This window comes from Dermacentor andersoni, chromosome 9, assembly GCF_023375885.2.
Source record: "Dermacentor andersoni chromosome 9, qqDerAnde1_hic_scaffold, whole genome shotgun sequence".
NCBI classification, from domain to species: domain Eukaryota; kingdom Metazoa; phylum Arthropoda; class Arachnida; order Ixodida; family Ixodidae; genus Dermacentor; species Dermacentor andersoni.
Window position 1 is genome coordinate 128,755,571 of NC_092822.1, and position 13,206 is coordinate 128,768,776.

The 13,206-nt window shown below is 43.3% G+C and overlaps 1 protein-coding gene across 5 annotated transcripts in view; it reads right to left on the bottom strand.

Annotated features, from left to right (window-relative positions):
- Nucleotides 1–13,206, bottom strand: part of LOC126529678 (uncharacterized) — a 41,244-nt gene that overhangs the window by 14,647 nt on the left and 13,391 nt on the right. For 2 of the 5 annotated variants that reach the window (XR_008612204.2, XM_072284298.1), the window contains 2 exons: nucleotides 9,380–10,668; nucleotides 536–1,122 (listed from right to left, as the gene is read on the bottom strand). Coding sequence is in view for 1 of the 5 variants with exons in the window: in XM_072284298.1 (XP_072140399.1) it covers nucleotides 536–557 (22 nt within the window). In the remaining 4 variants the exon portion in view is untranslated. The remainder of the gene's footprint in view (nucleotides 1–535; nucleotides 1,123–9,379; nucleotides 10,669–13,206) is intronic. The other 3 variants (XR_011890105.1, XR_008612203.2, XR_008612202.2) reach the window with 2 other exon arrangements.

Genomic DNA, 13,206 nt, shown 5'->3' on the forward strand with positions numbered 1-13,206 from the left:
ATGGATGCCATAGTGCTGAAATGCACCCTGTGTGGGAGCCATCACTAAAAGAACAGCCAGTCGCCACAGCACTCGCATGCAGCTGTAGTTGAGTGAGGCTGTGAGCTAGCAGACTTTAAATACATAGTTCTGAAAAATGTGGCAACTCGCTTACACAGTTTCGCTGTCATTGATGCACTAGTCAGATTGGCATACGTCTGTGAAGGATTTTTGCCATCATGCCAGTGATGGAACCTTCAGAAAATGAAAGATGCAGGTGCTGTCAACTTCAGTACACTCCCAAGTACTTGCATGCACCAGCTGCCAGTCATGGCAGCAGAAATCAGTTATCACTCCTTTCTTTGTTTAAAGTGCTGCCTATGCACAATTAGCGACTTTCAGTCAAGTTTACTTGTCTTGCTCGCTAGAACAACAACGCTAAACCGATTTGATTTCAGCCAAACAAAAGTTTTGTTGGTCAACACTGTAGCAACACAGCTGCTTGCTGGTTCAAGTTCACAGGCTGCTTTACTGCGCCTTTAGCATGTTTTTTTACCTGAGGTAGTGAAAGGATGCATGATGGCTGTGTGAATGAAGTCTTATGCATCCTTCTGTAATCTGAGACGTTCCCACAGTAGTTTGGTGCGCCTCAGTACAGAATAAGTGCAGCAGTGCCCACTGCATCGACTTGTCGCATGCAAGCACGAGTGAACTTGATCTAATGAAGACGCTTTCGAGGCTAGTGCTCAGGACCAATGGGCAGGGGGCACGCGTGTGCTGACAGTTCAGCTGGAGAAGCGAACACAAGGCGGCACTGTTCACAGCTCAGCGTGACTTCCCCAACATCCTCCTGCGAAGTGGTGGCAGCAACATTGTGCACCAGCACGTGGCTGGCTAGTGCCGAGGCGGCAGCAAAAGTGCGGCAGCACTGTCTGCAGCGGTAGGGTCGTTCACCCGAGTGCAAGCGCAGGTGTGTCTCCAGGTGCGACTTCTGCACAAAGCGCTTGAGGCAGCTCGGACACTGGTAGGGACGGTCGCCTGTGTGGATGCGCTCGTGACGCAGCAGCAGCGAGTGATAGAGTGCCGTGTAGTTGCAGAAGCGGCAATGCAGCACGCGACTCCGAATGGCCTCAAGCTGCACGTCTGCGAGAGGAAGACGGGGCAGAAGAGGCATCATGGGATGCGCACTTGAGAGCAATGACCACGTACACGCCCTCACACAACAGTTTGGCATGACTCCTGAATGAGGTTAACAGTACGAGAGTGGAGCATGAGAAAACTCTGGCACTCTTAAAGGCCAACTGCAATGAAATATCCAACTCGCTATGCATGTTGTCATTGGCGCAAAGAGCTGAAACAGGGGAACAGAGAAAGGAGGTGCTTCTCCCTTCTTTTCCTGCTTCACGCTCTCTGTGCCAAGAACAATATGCATAGCAAGCCTAAACACCAGCTGCCTCAAGAACAAGTCTTTTTGAAATGTTGGACGCCAGAAAAGGCCTAGTTTCAGATAATGCAGATATAAGAGATTCTGTGCAAAACTTGATGTTTGAAATATATGACGAGAAGCTTGAAAAAATATCCATTTCTTATAGCAACATGGAAAAAGTAATCTTAAGGAAGACAGAAAAATGAAGAAAAAAAAAAAGACTGCTGCTATTACCGCTTTCTAAGAGTGACACATGACCTGGAATGCACGGCTCTTCAGCATGACCTCCGAGATAAGGAGGCGCCTACGGCGTGCTGAACAATCTCGGAGGCAAAGTGTTGGGACTTGTGTCATAGCGACAACTATAAAGTGCAAGCTTCATCAGCTTGAATGTTGTTTAAAGGCTGATAACTACACAATAAGAGCTTTGCAACTTTGCCATGATTGCTTCATTGGTACATATTACTCATTCATGATAAATTTAGCCAACGTGAAATTTCATTGCAGTTAGCCTTCAACCCTTTAATCCCCGAGTTGTACTAGTCTTGGGAGGTTGTACCAATGACGAGTCACACTGATTCAGCCTGACGTTGTGATACTCCCACTGCCAAAGGCGAAGTACGGGTCGCATGGAGAGAAAGCTGCCCTTTTCTTGTGTTAGTAATTAAAACCAATCAGGTATATATTTTCAGAATCACAACGACATAGAAAAAGTCGCAGTTTTGATCAAAAGACGGAGCACTGATTGTAATAGCAAATTAGTAGACAGCCATAATAAGTAAGGATAGTGGTTTATCGCCCATCTAAACTTGTAAACACTCGCTTACTAACTGTACGTGTATCTGTATCTTACTCATTAAGACGTGTATCAGTATCTGTATTTCCGATACATGAAAGAATGTATCATGTATCTTAAGATACAAGGTACTGCTATCGCAACATGACCGTGCGAAACTATAAATGTTGGCTGAACTCCGCTTCTCAAGCTGATACTGCTGCCACTAAGCCACCTGAATAAATGAATAATTTAATAACAAACGCTTTATGCCAGCAGATAAGTAGAACTTGGAAGGTCATTGTTGCTTTATGTGCTTTCTGTACACACAATGCGCCACAAAAATGCCGCTACCAGCGTTGTTGCTACTGTACACCTGTCCAGTGCTCTGGTATTGCATAAACAGTAATACGTCTACAGTCAAGGTAAAACTTGACTGTAGAGGGAGAACCCTGACTGTAGAACCCTCTGCATGATGTGCCATCATGCAGAGGGTTCTTCCTGACGTTCTTGTAATTAAATGGCTACCCACTAGCTGGTCAGCAAGCAGAGCAGGGACTCCCATCAATTACAAAAGTGACAAGCGAAAACCGCTCACAGTGCAGCGCATAAAAAGCTTTCGTGTTAAGCAGCTAAAGCAACCCCAATAAATTTTTTCAGAATGGATATATACTTTGAGCAAGAAAGACAAAAATTTTAAGACACTAACAGACATTTTATTCAAATGAAACAAGATTGGTCAGAGTTAAGAAATTTACAAGCAAACATTTTTGTGCATATGCACTTATTGCTACATTATATACATATATAAGAAATTTGTGAATGTATCAAAGTACCTTCAGATACAAATCGAAAGTATTGTGTCGGATACAATAACTTCGGTAGTATCTTGTATCTGTATCTCAAATACTTGTTGCCCCCGAGTATCTTGTGTCGTATCATGATACAACTGCACCAGCCCTGATTAGGTCAGCCAAGAGCTCACAAGCGAGGACAGAGTGCATGCTTGAAAATATGTGGCAACACTGCCGAAGACAGAGGAGTTCACTCACTGAAAGACATAATAATAATAATAATAATAATAATAATAATAATAATAATAATAATAATAATACTTTATTGCGCCAAGTGCTTGCCTTTGTACCCTTACAGTCCTTACAGGAAAGCAGAAGTAAACAAAGCATTGCACACATGCCTGCACACATGCCTGTTACTACCTTACAATTTAGTGATACAAACTACAACAGCTGTACTAACTGGCACAACATGGTTACACTATCACAAAACATGTGCACAAAGCAGCACTACCAAATAACCAACCTGCTACAAGTACATCTTCAGGTTACCTACACCATGCTAATGCCATCACTGTGTCAGCTATTAGATACCACAACAGACAGCCACTCAGATACACGAGAGCTGTTTCATCCTGGTGAAAATGGCCATTTCGGTAGTGCTTGTCACACACTGTTCCGTTTCGTACCATGCTTTTTTTTCAAAACAGTCATACGATAGCCAATTACCCAGCTGATTATTCTGTACCTTATGCTTAGGAATAAAATTGACTCTGTAACTATTTAAAGGTCTCAGGGTAAATATGCGAGCCTGGATTTGGCAGCTTATGACTTTTCCTGCAGTTGTCTACTTGCCTATATATGATATTGCAAGCACCTGGGCAGCAATGAGCTTATAGCCTCTCAGAAACTTCTGGTCCAGTGTTCTACAAGCAAAGAACATCTAAAAAAGTCACTATTCTATGCCAAAAAAAAAGTACTTGAACTGGCTCAATATAGGAGACATGCCTTCGTATAGTTTTTTTAATAAAAAAGAAACAATTACCATGCTGCAAGCACAGATAATTTTATTTTATATGTGTTTATATTTCTTGGGTAACTTTTTCATCAGCTAACAAATGTTAAATGTTATCGCTCAGTGCAGGATGCCTGTGCACGTACCGGAAGTTTCTCAAATGTTATTGATGGTTCTATCCGTCGTCTGTTGTGACCAAACCTTACGTAATCTGATTGTACACACAACACGAATTGCGTAGTACTTTCTGGAAGACATGCGGGCACCAGCAATTACACTGCAACCTTCGGCAAGTCATCTATATTAGCCAATGCGCTTGACCCACTGATCACATTTTCAACACTACCACAAGGCTGAGTTGTCCTGAAGGGTCCCTTCAGGACACCTCACACAATGCAGTCCTAGACTCCAGGAATTTGACATCACCATCATTTAAAAGATGGGACGGAAGCACTTGCATGCCAACTGCCTATCTCGCTGACCCGCTGCCGCAACACGATCAGGATGAAAGCAGCTTTCGGGGAACAAAAATTTTTTGCGGTTCCATATGTTATCCCTAACTGCAGATGCATTAAAGATGGACACATGACATACACATCCCCCTTAATTTGCTTAGTCTACTTTGCTTAGTCATCCCACCTAATTTGCTTAGTCATCCCCCTTAATTTGCTTAGTTGTCCCTCCGAATTCCAAAGGTCGAGGATTCGACTCGCACCCAAGGTCGTGGGTTTGAGTGCCCTAATTAACTCTATCTTAATTAACTTTGTCTTCATTAACACCAAAAGTCATAGGTTCTACTCTCTCCAAAGGTTGAGGGTCTGTAGCCTTTTTGTACCTTTCTTGTCGTCAATGCACTTTCGCTCAACATCAACTGACTGATGAGACATAGAAGGCTTTCGCCTTAAAAAGCGTGGAAGATTTCATTGAACATCAACGAGCAACGAGGATACAAGATGAGTATTGCTGGATGCGCCTGACTGCCGACGTTGCCCACTACATAAAGACATGCCGAGACTGCCAGCAAGACAAGACACCACAAACAAGGCCAGCGGGATTTCTGCAGTCGATTGAGCCACCTTGCAACCATTCCAACAGATCAGAATGGACTTGTTGGAGCCATTTTCGACAACAACATACGAAAACAAGTGGACCATCATGGCTACCGACTATGTTACCCACTACACCGAAAGCCTTACCAGAAGGCAGTACAGTCAAAGTGGCGAAATTCTTCGTCAGAAGAATCCTGTTACGACGTGGTGCCCAAGAAGTCCCGATTAGAGATAGAGGAACTGCTTTTATGGCGCAGCTTACTGAAGCCATCCTGCAATACAACCAGACAAGTCACCACAAGACAACCTCCTACCACCCGCAGACAAATGGCCTTTCAGAGCGCCTGAACAAGACCCCCACCAACATGTTATCCATGATGTCGAACGCAAGACCTAGGATGCATACCTTCCCTACGTTACCTTTGCTTATAACACAGCAGTGCAAGAAACAACGCACATCATGCCATTCAAACTGGTTTACGGAAGGTACCCGACGATGACTGTCGACTCCATGCTGCCACACATTAGCAACGAGAATCTCAACATCGCCGCCTATCTGCAGCACCCCAAAGAAGCATGACAAACTGCCCGCTTTCACATCAAAAACCAGCAGCCAAGAATGGACAACTGACACTACAATCTGCGATGACGCTACATGGAATACCAACTTGATGACTACGTTTGGGTTTGAACCCCGATAAGCTGACAAGGATTTAGTGAGAAACTTTTGCAATGCTATTTGGAACCCTACAAGATCACGACATACAGGCACAGTGGACTGTGAGGTCCTACCAGACAGCATTATGTAATCGCAGCAGCACCGCTCATGACCTGAAGTAGTCCATGTTGTGCGCCTTAAGCTTTCCTATGCCTGCCGATAAACTTAGGGACTTTTTTTTGTTGCTCTGTTCTTTCCTTACTGTGGGTACTTTTGTTTTTAATTTTAGTGTTTGCAGCATCCAGAGGATGCCTTTACAGAAGGGGGCACTGACACATGTACTTGTTTATCTTTCTCGAGTGACCACTTTTCAGTGGCTAACAAATGTTAAACGTTATTGCTCAGCACAGGAGGCACCTGCATTTATCAGAAGTTTTTTAAATGTTATCCATTGTTCAATCTGTTGTCACCAAATCACGCGTAATCCGATTCCATGTGTGACACGAATTGTGTAGTACTTTCTGAAGACACACGGGCACTAGCAACTACGCTGGAACCTTCAACGAGTCAGGTATAAAAGCTGACGCACTTGACCTGCTGATCAGATTTTTGCCGATCACCAACTATGCTCACCACTATTGGTGTGCTTTGAGTGTAACCTGTTTTCTGGGCACAGGTTCGCCAAATAAGGAGTTTCGAGATCCACATCTTTTGCTCCTATGTTTTTCACCATCACCACAATGTGACAGTATTATACGGCAAAATTTACTTGTATATTTGCAATTGCCTGCAGATAAAGATTGTCAAAAATCTTCAGGGCTCTGTTGTGCTGCACAACTGCTCTTCGCCGATCTGTTTTTCTTGCTCGCTAAATTTCTGTGGTGAAAAACGGAAACCTGCCAGGGTACCTGTTTGTAAACAGCAAGATGGCCCCTCATCAATTCACAGAGATGAGGGACAAGTTTAAGGCACCTTTCACCGGCTGATGGGGAAATTGCTGGCCATGGCATCGGAGGATGCAAGCTCTGGCATGCGCACTCAGAATGCCCAGCTTTTAGAGCTAGCCTCGCTTCATGGGAAAAATACTTCAGTCATTTGTTGTGGGTCACAGCTAAGACTCGGAAACCTCATTTCCACAATACATAGCCGAACATTTTGTAGAAGCTGTGCACAGATGTCTCCTTCCATATGTATTTACAGTGCAGTTGTTTTTTTTATCTGCAATGCTTTCTGCAAATAACTGTTTAATATATACGACTACAGCATATGGATGTAAGGTTACACAAAATTATTTTTTGCACATCTGCGCTTCCAGTATGTAATGTACTATGCTCTGGTTGCAAGGGCAGGTGGTTCCCAGTGGCTGCCAGTAGTACAAACATGCTACTCCACTCATTCGGTAGTGAAGACGTTCCCATCTGCAACACCTTTGTGATAATTCCGTCATATTTTGCCACATAAGAGTATGTGACTTCATTCATGAAATTACATGACACATACAAAATATATGTGGCACACAATTTTTTGGTCGCAAATATGACAAGTGAAAAAATTCACCGACAATTATGATACTCTATACAATTACCATACACGTTTTCATTTTGTGATATATTGGCTGGTGCGGACAATCTGTCTCGTGCGGTTCGACTGCCTCGCTTATCTGGAGATCAAGAGGGACAGCACATGAATGATGCATGGGCGCGATTCATAGCAGCCTCCACTGACAGACCTTCCAGATGATGTGCGCTACTCTGGCGCCATCTCGTAGCCATTGCCGCCGCATAATGCTTTTCTTCTCATGCTTTCGCCATGCCCTCCTTTGCTTTCCTCCTCGCGTCTTACATCTCCCGCTGTGCTCCGTGGTCCCTTTCATCTTTCGCTGTGCTCGTTCGCTCGGTTATGCCGAGGCATGCCGAAGCTCGCCGCTGAAACGGGCGCCTAAGAGCTGCACTCTAAAAACTCTACCTGCCTTTCACAGTGTTGCCATGTACGAATTGAAGTATGGGATGGCACGCTATCCATGTCATGTTTTTATGCCATCATATGCTGCTTCACTCCTTTCTCCCCATTCTAAGTCACCTACCACTCAAATGAAGACTGTGCGGATGCTGCCAGAATTGCAGACAAGGCTGTACAAGTGTCACACAATGCATTTTTGATTGCAAACATTCAGGATCAAATTTCATAGGTGCGATTGGCTCCTTTGCACAAGCTACAACAGGGAGCCAATCACGGTCAAGAACTTAAATCAGGATTGCGCTCAATCACATCTAAAGTGGCCATGTGACACTGGTATAAGACTATCTTTCTGAAGGGCTGTAGGCAGAGTCTCTTCAATGCAGTTGCATTACGTAAGTGTGCTTCATGCATGACGGAAGAACAGAAATGTATACCCTGCAAATGGACAAGCAGACAAACATAAAAAAAATAATAAAGTGCCACTTATGAGAAACCGTCTGCAGTGCCATCACTTCTGAAGTCAATGCAGCTGTAAAATTTGCAAGCACCCAGAAATTCACTTACAAGAGAAGGTGTCACATCCTTAAAATAGTGGTCAATATCAGTAATGCACTGGTGGCATTTTCTGTCGCAAACATGGCATGCTCAAATCAGTTCCAGACACATTCAAAAGGTAATCTGCTTAAAAATAAAATGGCTAAGCTCCTGCATATCTTCTAACATAAATTGCAGGGACATGTTATTTTCCAACATGAAACTATGTGCCAACATGTGCATAATCACATGAAAAAGTGCATTTTGAAATAGCAAGGCTAAGCAATAAATTTTCACTCATTAGTATACAAAAAAAAAGGACAAGCACAGTTCACCTACTTTGAATGCTGTTGACTTTATGAAAGAAAAGCCTGAAATGTGTTGACACACGCCACAACAAAGTTAAAAGTAGCAGGAAGTTAGAAACCTGGGACAAATGCTGAGGAGGCACAATACACATGTAAACAAGAACACCTCAAAGGCATGAAGTGTGGAGCGGAGTTATTCTAAACAAGTCAAATACATCAAGTTTTAGATAGAGTAACGTCAAAGATAACTTGACATCCTAATATGCTAACACCAAAGCTAGAATAAACGAAAGTGGACAAATTCTCACAGAGAAGGCACATAAGCCAAAGGAAAGCAGTTCTGTGCTCATGCGTAGTACTACAGAGGGTTGAATATCTGGATGACGCATCCAGGCGCACAATTTTGAGAATTTATATGTACTACGTTCCATTAGCACAGCACAGTTATTGTCTCAGGCACCAAAAGACCACAGTTAAATAGCCTGCAACAAGCTTTTCTTTGAAGCACATCAAGTATTGCTCAATCACCAAGAGTCACTTTTTCTTTTCCCACATGTTTTAGAACATGCACGCAGGACACAAGTGGAAAGACAAAAATACAACCAGGAAAGTGTCACTATGTACCCGCACTCAAAGGAGTGCCACACATAAAAAAATGAGGCTTCTTTGCGCAGACATCGCTCAAGTATAAAAATTTTCAGAAATGTTGTTCCCTTTTCCCAGTAACACTAGCTTTCTTTTGAAATCTTCTCATGAACACAGAAGCAACACTTGAAAAAGAATAAGAGCAATCTGGGGTAAAATATTGCTTTTGGGACATAGTGCATTGCTGTTGCATTCACACCATATTTTCCAAAAAGCACACAGGTCACACACACTCACTTTAGGCAGCCTGTTAAAAGAGTCCTGGCACACATTCTCGGTGCATGGATGAGGGCTCTTCTCTAACATCACAAGTGTGGCACAAGTAAAAGCATGGTCCCAGTCAGCTGTAAGGCTTATAGCCAATTTGCGATAATTTGCATTAATTTTAAAGTTTTCAGCTACCTGCCAAATTTTTCTTTTTTACCTGAACTGGCATAATCATAACTGCTCTCCATTATAGCACACTGGCACATTTTACTCAACATGTTCGTATACAGATGCACATGTGAAAGCATCAGATATCTAAAATAAAAATTTTAAATAAATTGCCAAATGGGCACAATCATTGCAAAGAACGGCAATTTCCTTAGAGAGGAGGGATACTGACAATGCACTGACGCATGTGTCACCATTTCCCTTTTCTCGTCTGTCCTTTGCGTTGTTACTCTTTTTAATTTCAACATGTGGCGCCAACTGGCCCAAGTCAGCATTCTTTGTAGTTGCTAGCTTGCAAGTGGCTGTTAAGTCTATCATGGTGGCCAGAATGTTCATCATCAAAAAGCACTGCGGAAGCTGTGAGTAACGCACATGCTGCACAATCTTCTTCCCTGCGAAGCATGTGCATCCACCATTGTGCTTGCCGACTGCACACAATCAAGTGGTGGCACAAGCATGCCGAATTTGTTGCAACATAAAACGAAAAAATATCTCAGTGGAAGCAATGATGGTGCTGTCTGTCAATGTTATGATGAAACACGGCACATAGCAGGCGCCATTCTTTACCTTGGCAGTGATGACAGCTGGTACAATTGTTTCATAGCAGCACAAACGAAATTTTGCTGTTCGCCATTGCTGCAGATGACAAATACTTTTGGTTTATTGTGGATAAAACATACAAGTATTGAACTGCCCAACAATGCCATTAAACTGCATGCAATGAGAATTTTTAGCTCTGTGCAGATGAGAGGGGACGCAAGAAAACTACTAATCCAAGAAAGTCGTATGCTCTTATTTGCCTAACATTTAGCCCACGAGAGCCCAGACACTGTTTTCATTGAACTGCTGCACCCAGCGCACTAATGCAACGCTCGCATGCCTTAAAGCATTGCCCAAATGTGCACAATTTGGACACTCAGTAGCAGTAAAACCATAGCTCCTGTTCTGAATAAAACACAGCCACCACTGCACACAGCTGAGTAGGCACGCTGAGAAGAGCTGTCTTCATGTACTTGACAGATCTTGAGCATCTACAGTGGTTTATACAGCACTCTAGCAAGCTGCAATGCGTACTTCCAGCTGTCAGTCCCCTGCAAGAGAACCGGGAACCCTCAACAACCAGAGGCAGTTGCAGGATCATTGGGATTCAACACAAGCTCACACACAGTGCATTACAGATGCGGAAAAAATCAGAAACACACAGAGTTACTGAATACTTTGAGCATGTAACTAGGAAGCAGTGCAGGTCGAACAGGGCCAGTGAAAACAGCAAAGGGCACAAACTTTCACTGTTAGCAAGCAATGCGCAGCCACCTATCACTGCAGACAAAAAAAAAGAGCAATTAAAATGCTGGAAGCAGTGAGCTGAAACAGTGTACTCAGGAAGGGAGCCACACAAATGCAAGCAGAAGCACATTTAAAGTGGTGGTCCCACTCCGGCAGCCAGCACTCCACATTTTAGGCAATATTCGTGGTCACGCTGTGCTTTCGGCATGCATTAGGCAGACCTGAGCTATATGAAAAGCCTACTTTCTGCGCTTTCGAATGACAACTAGTAGTATCACCTAGCAGGAAGTGTTGCCTGATGGCAATCAAAACATCAGGAGCAAAAAACGACACTTTTGCTGTACTAGCCTCAGTCGTACAGCATTTACGGCAAAACAGTTCAACATAACAAAATCCTATGCATGGTACATCATGAGCAGCGGGTTAGGCTATTGCACCCTTATGCCCAAAGTAACTGCAGATAAAGTAGGATTCCAGAAATTTGCTGGGTGCCCAGTTTTGTTCACGGGTGACTGCGCAAGCGTTTTTGAAATGCACACTCAACTCAACTTGCCCTCTCCTGCCCCTAGCTCCCAGGTTCGTACACTGATATTCGGAAATTGCAGATCTCGCCGCAACTTGCACTTCATCGGCAGAAGAGAGAGACAAATGAAAAAACTTTATTGTACAAAGTGCTTCAGTTCCAGAACTTTTTTTGTCTACAAATAAGCAGTTTTTTCCACAATCGTATGCATGCCAATGTATATGGCTCGCGCATGTACAGCTGCCGCTATTGCACAGTGGTTGCCTGAACAGTTCTGTGGTTTTCTTCGTCATTTAAAGAGGAACTATGGGTTGGGTAATTTTTCTCAATGCATCAGGTAAAAGGTCATTTAGCTTCTATGCCGTCAGTAGGAGATATCTTGGGATTCAGCCGTGAACATGGCTTCATAGACAGCGGCATGCATGCAAATGTGGATAGCGTGCCGTGGCCTTCACAAATAGCTCAGCTGTGGCCCAAGTACAACTTATGTTTTTCTGTTGTTTTTTTCCTTTTCAAGAACTAATCAGGAGTTGTGATGCGTGTCAGTGCACTTTTAAATTCTAGCCAGTGAAAAGAATCATTCCCATCTAATTCTCTTTTTGCCTACCTTGTTTTTCCCTATCTTCGTTCTTTCTTAGGCGCAACTCTTCCTAAAACATAGCCGTGCACCAACTCGCTCAGCAAAAAGTTCTAAACCATCTAATTACTGAAAGAATTCTACCGATGGGTCTGCCAATGACTGTTTCTGCTGGAAAGCAGTTTCCAAGGCAGTCAGTGTTAGGAGTCTTTGGCAAACTGTTTATTGGACCGAATAAGCATTCATGACCCATGGCAGCAATCCTACTACCTGGCTAAAGAAAGACTAAAGGAGAGCGGTAAAGGAGAGCGGTAAAGATCATTCCATGATATCACGTGGCAGAAATTCAACTTGTCACCTCCTTTAGAAGAAGCAGAGCTCATGAGAAAGCACTGACAGGAGCCCAGGAATCCCCATGCGAAGCACTACTTTTCACGAGCAGCTCACTCTGGACGTCAAGGTATTAGCAAGCACATAAAAAAAAAAGCTAGCTTTAATTTACATCTGCAATAATTGAGCACTTCTTCATACAAGTACATGGTTGCGCTTGCAAAGGTTATTATATAAAGACACCCTGTATAGGAACTCTACAGCTTCTGTTCAAAGCTCGTCTTCCTGGCAATAACTATTTGCACCCCGCTGTTACAGAAGAATGTTCAACACTATGAACAGAGAAAGTTTCGCCATTCAAACTGTTTAACACTTCTGTAAGAGTGGAGCAAAAAGTTACTGCTAATAAATTTTGCAACTGGTCTGATCATTTCACATGTGCGCGAAAGGTATATTGAGACGAGAATACTTTCAACCACAGATTAGCAGAATAAAGCATTGTTTCCATTCAATATGCCTTCACCTTTACCATAGCCAGACCCTGCACACCCCTCTACTCTGCAAGGGTTGGGTGGTGGTGAAAACTATTTACCAGCAACAATACATTACTTCTTGGTGGCAAAGTGTCAGGTGCACATGCACTGTGATAACAGGAATGTTTCCGAGTAATTCTCAGAAAGCCATTGTGTACCTATTCTTCCCTGGCTGTGCAGGGACCGTACATGAGGAACAAACAGTCTGTAGACGCAAGCTTTTCCTTGAAAAACAGCCTGGCGTGGTAACCAACTTATTAATTTTAGCGAATAACTTTTCCTCGACATGCGGCACCGTGAAAAGTTAAATGCAATGCACATGGAACATTTATCTACCTTCCATGAGAGAAATCATGCAAGTGCAGCAAGCAAGCACTCT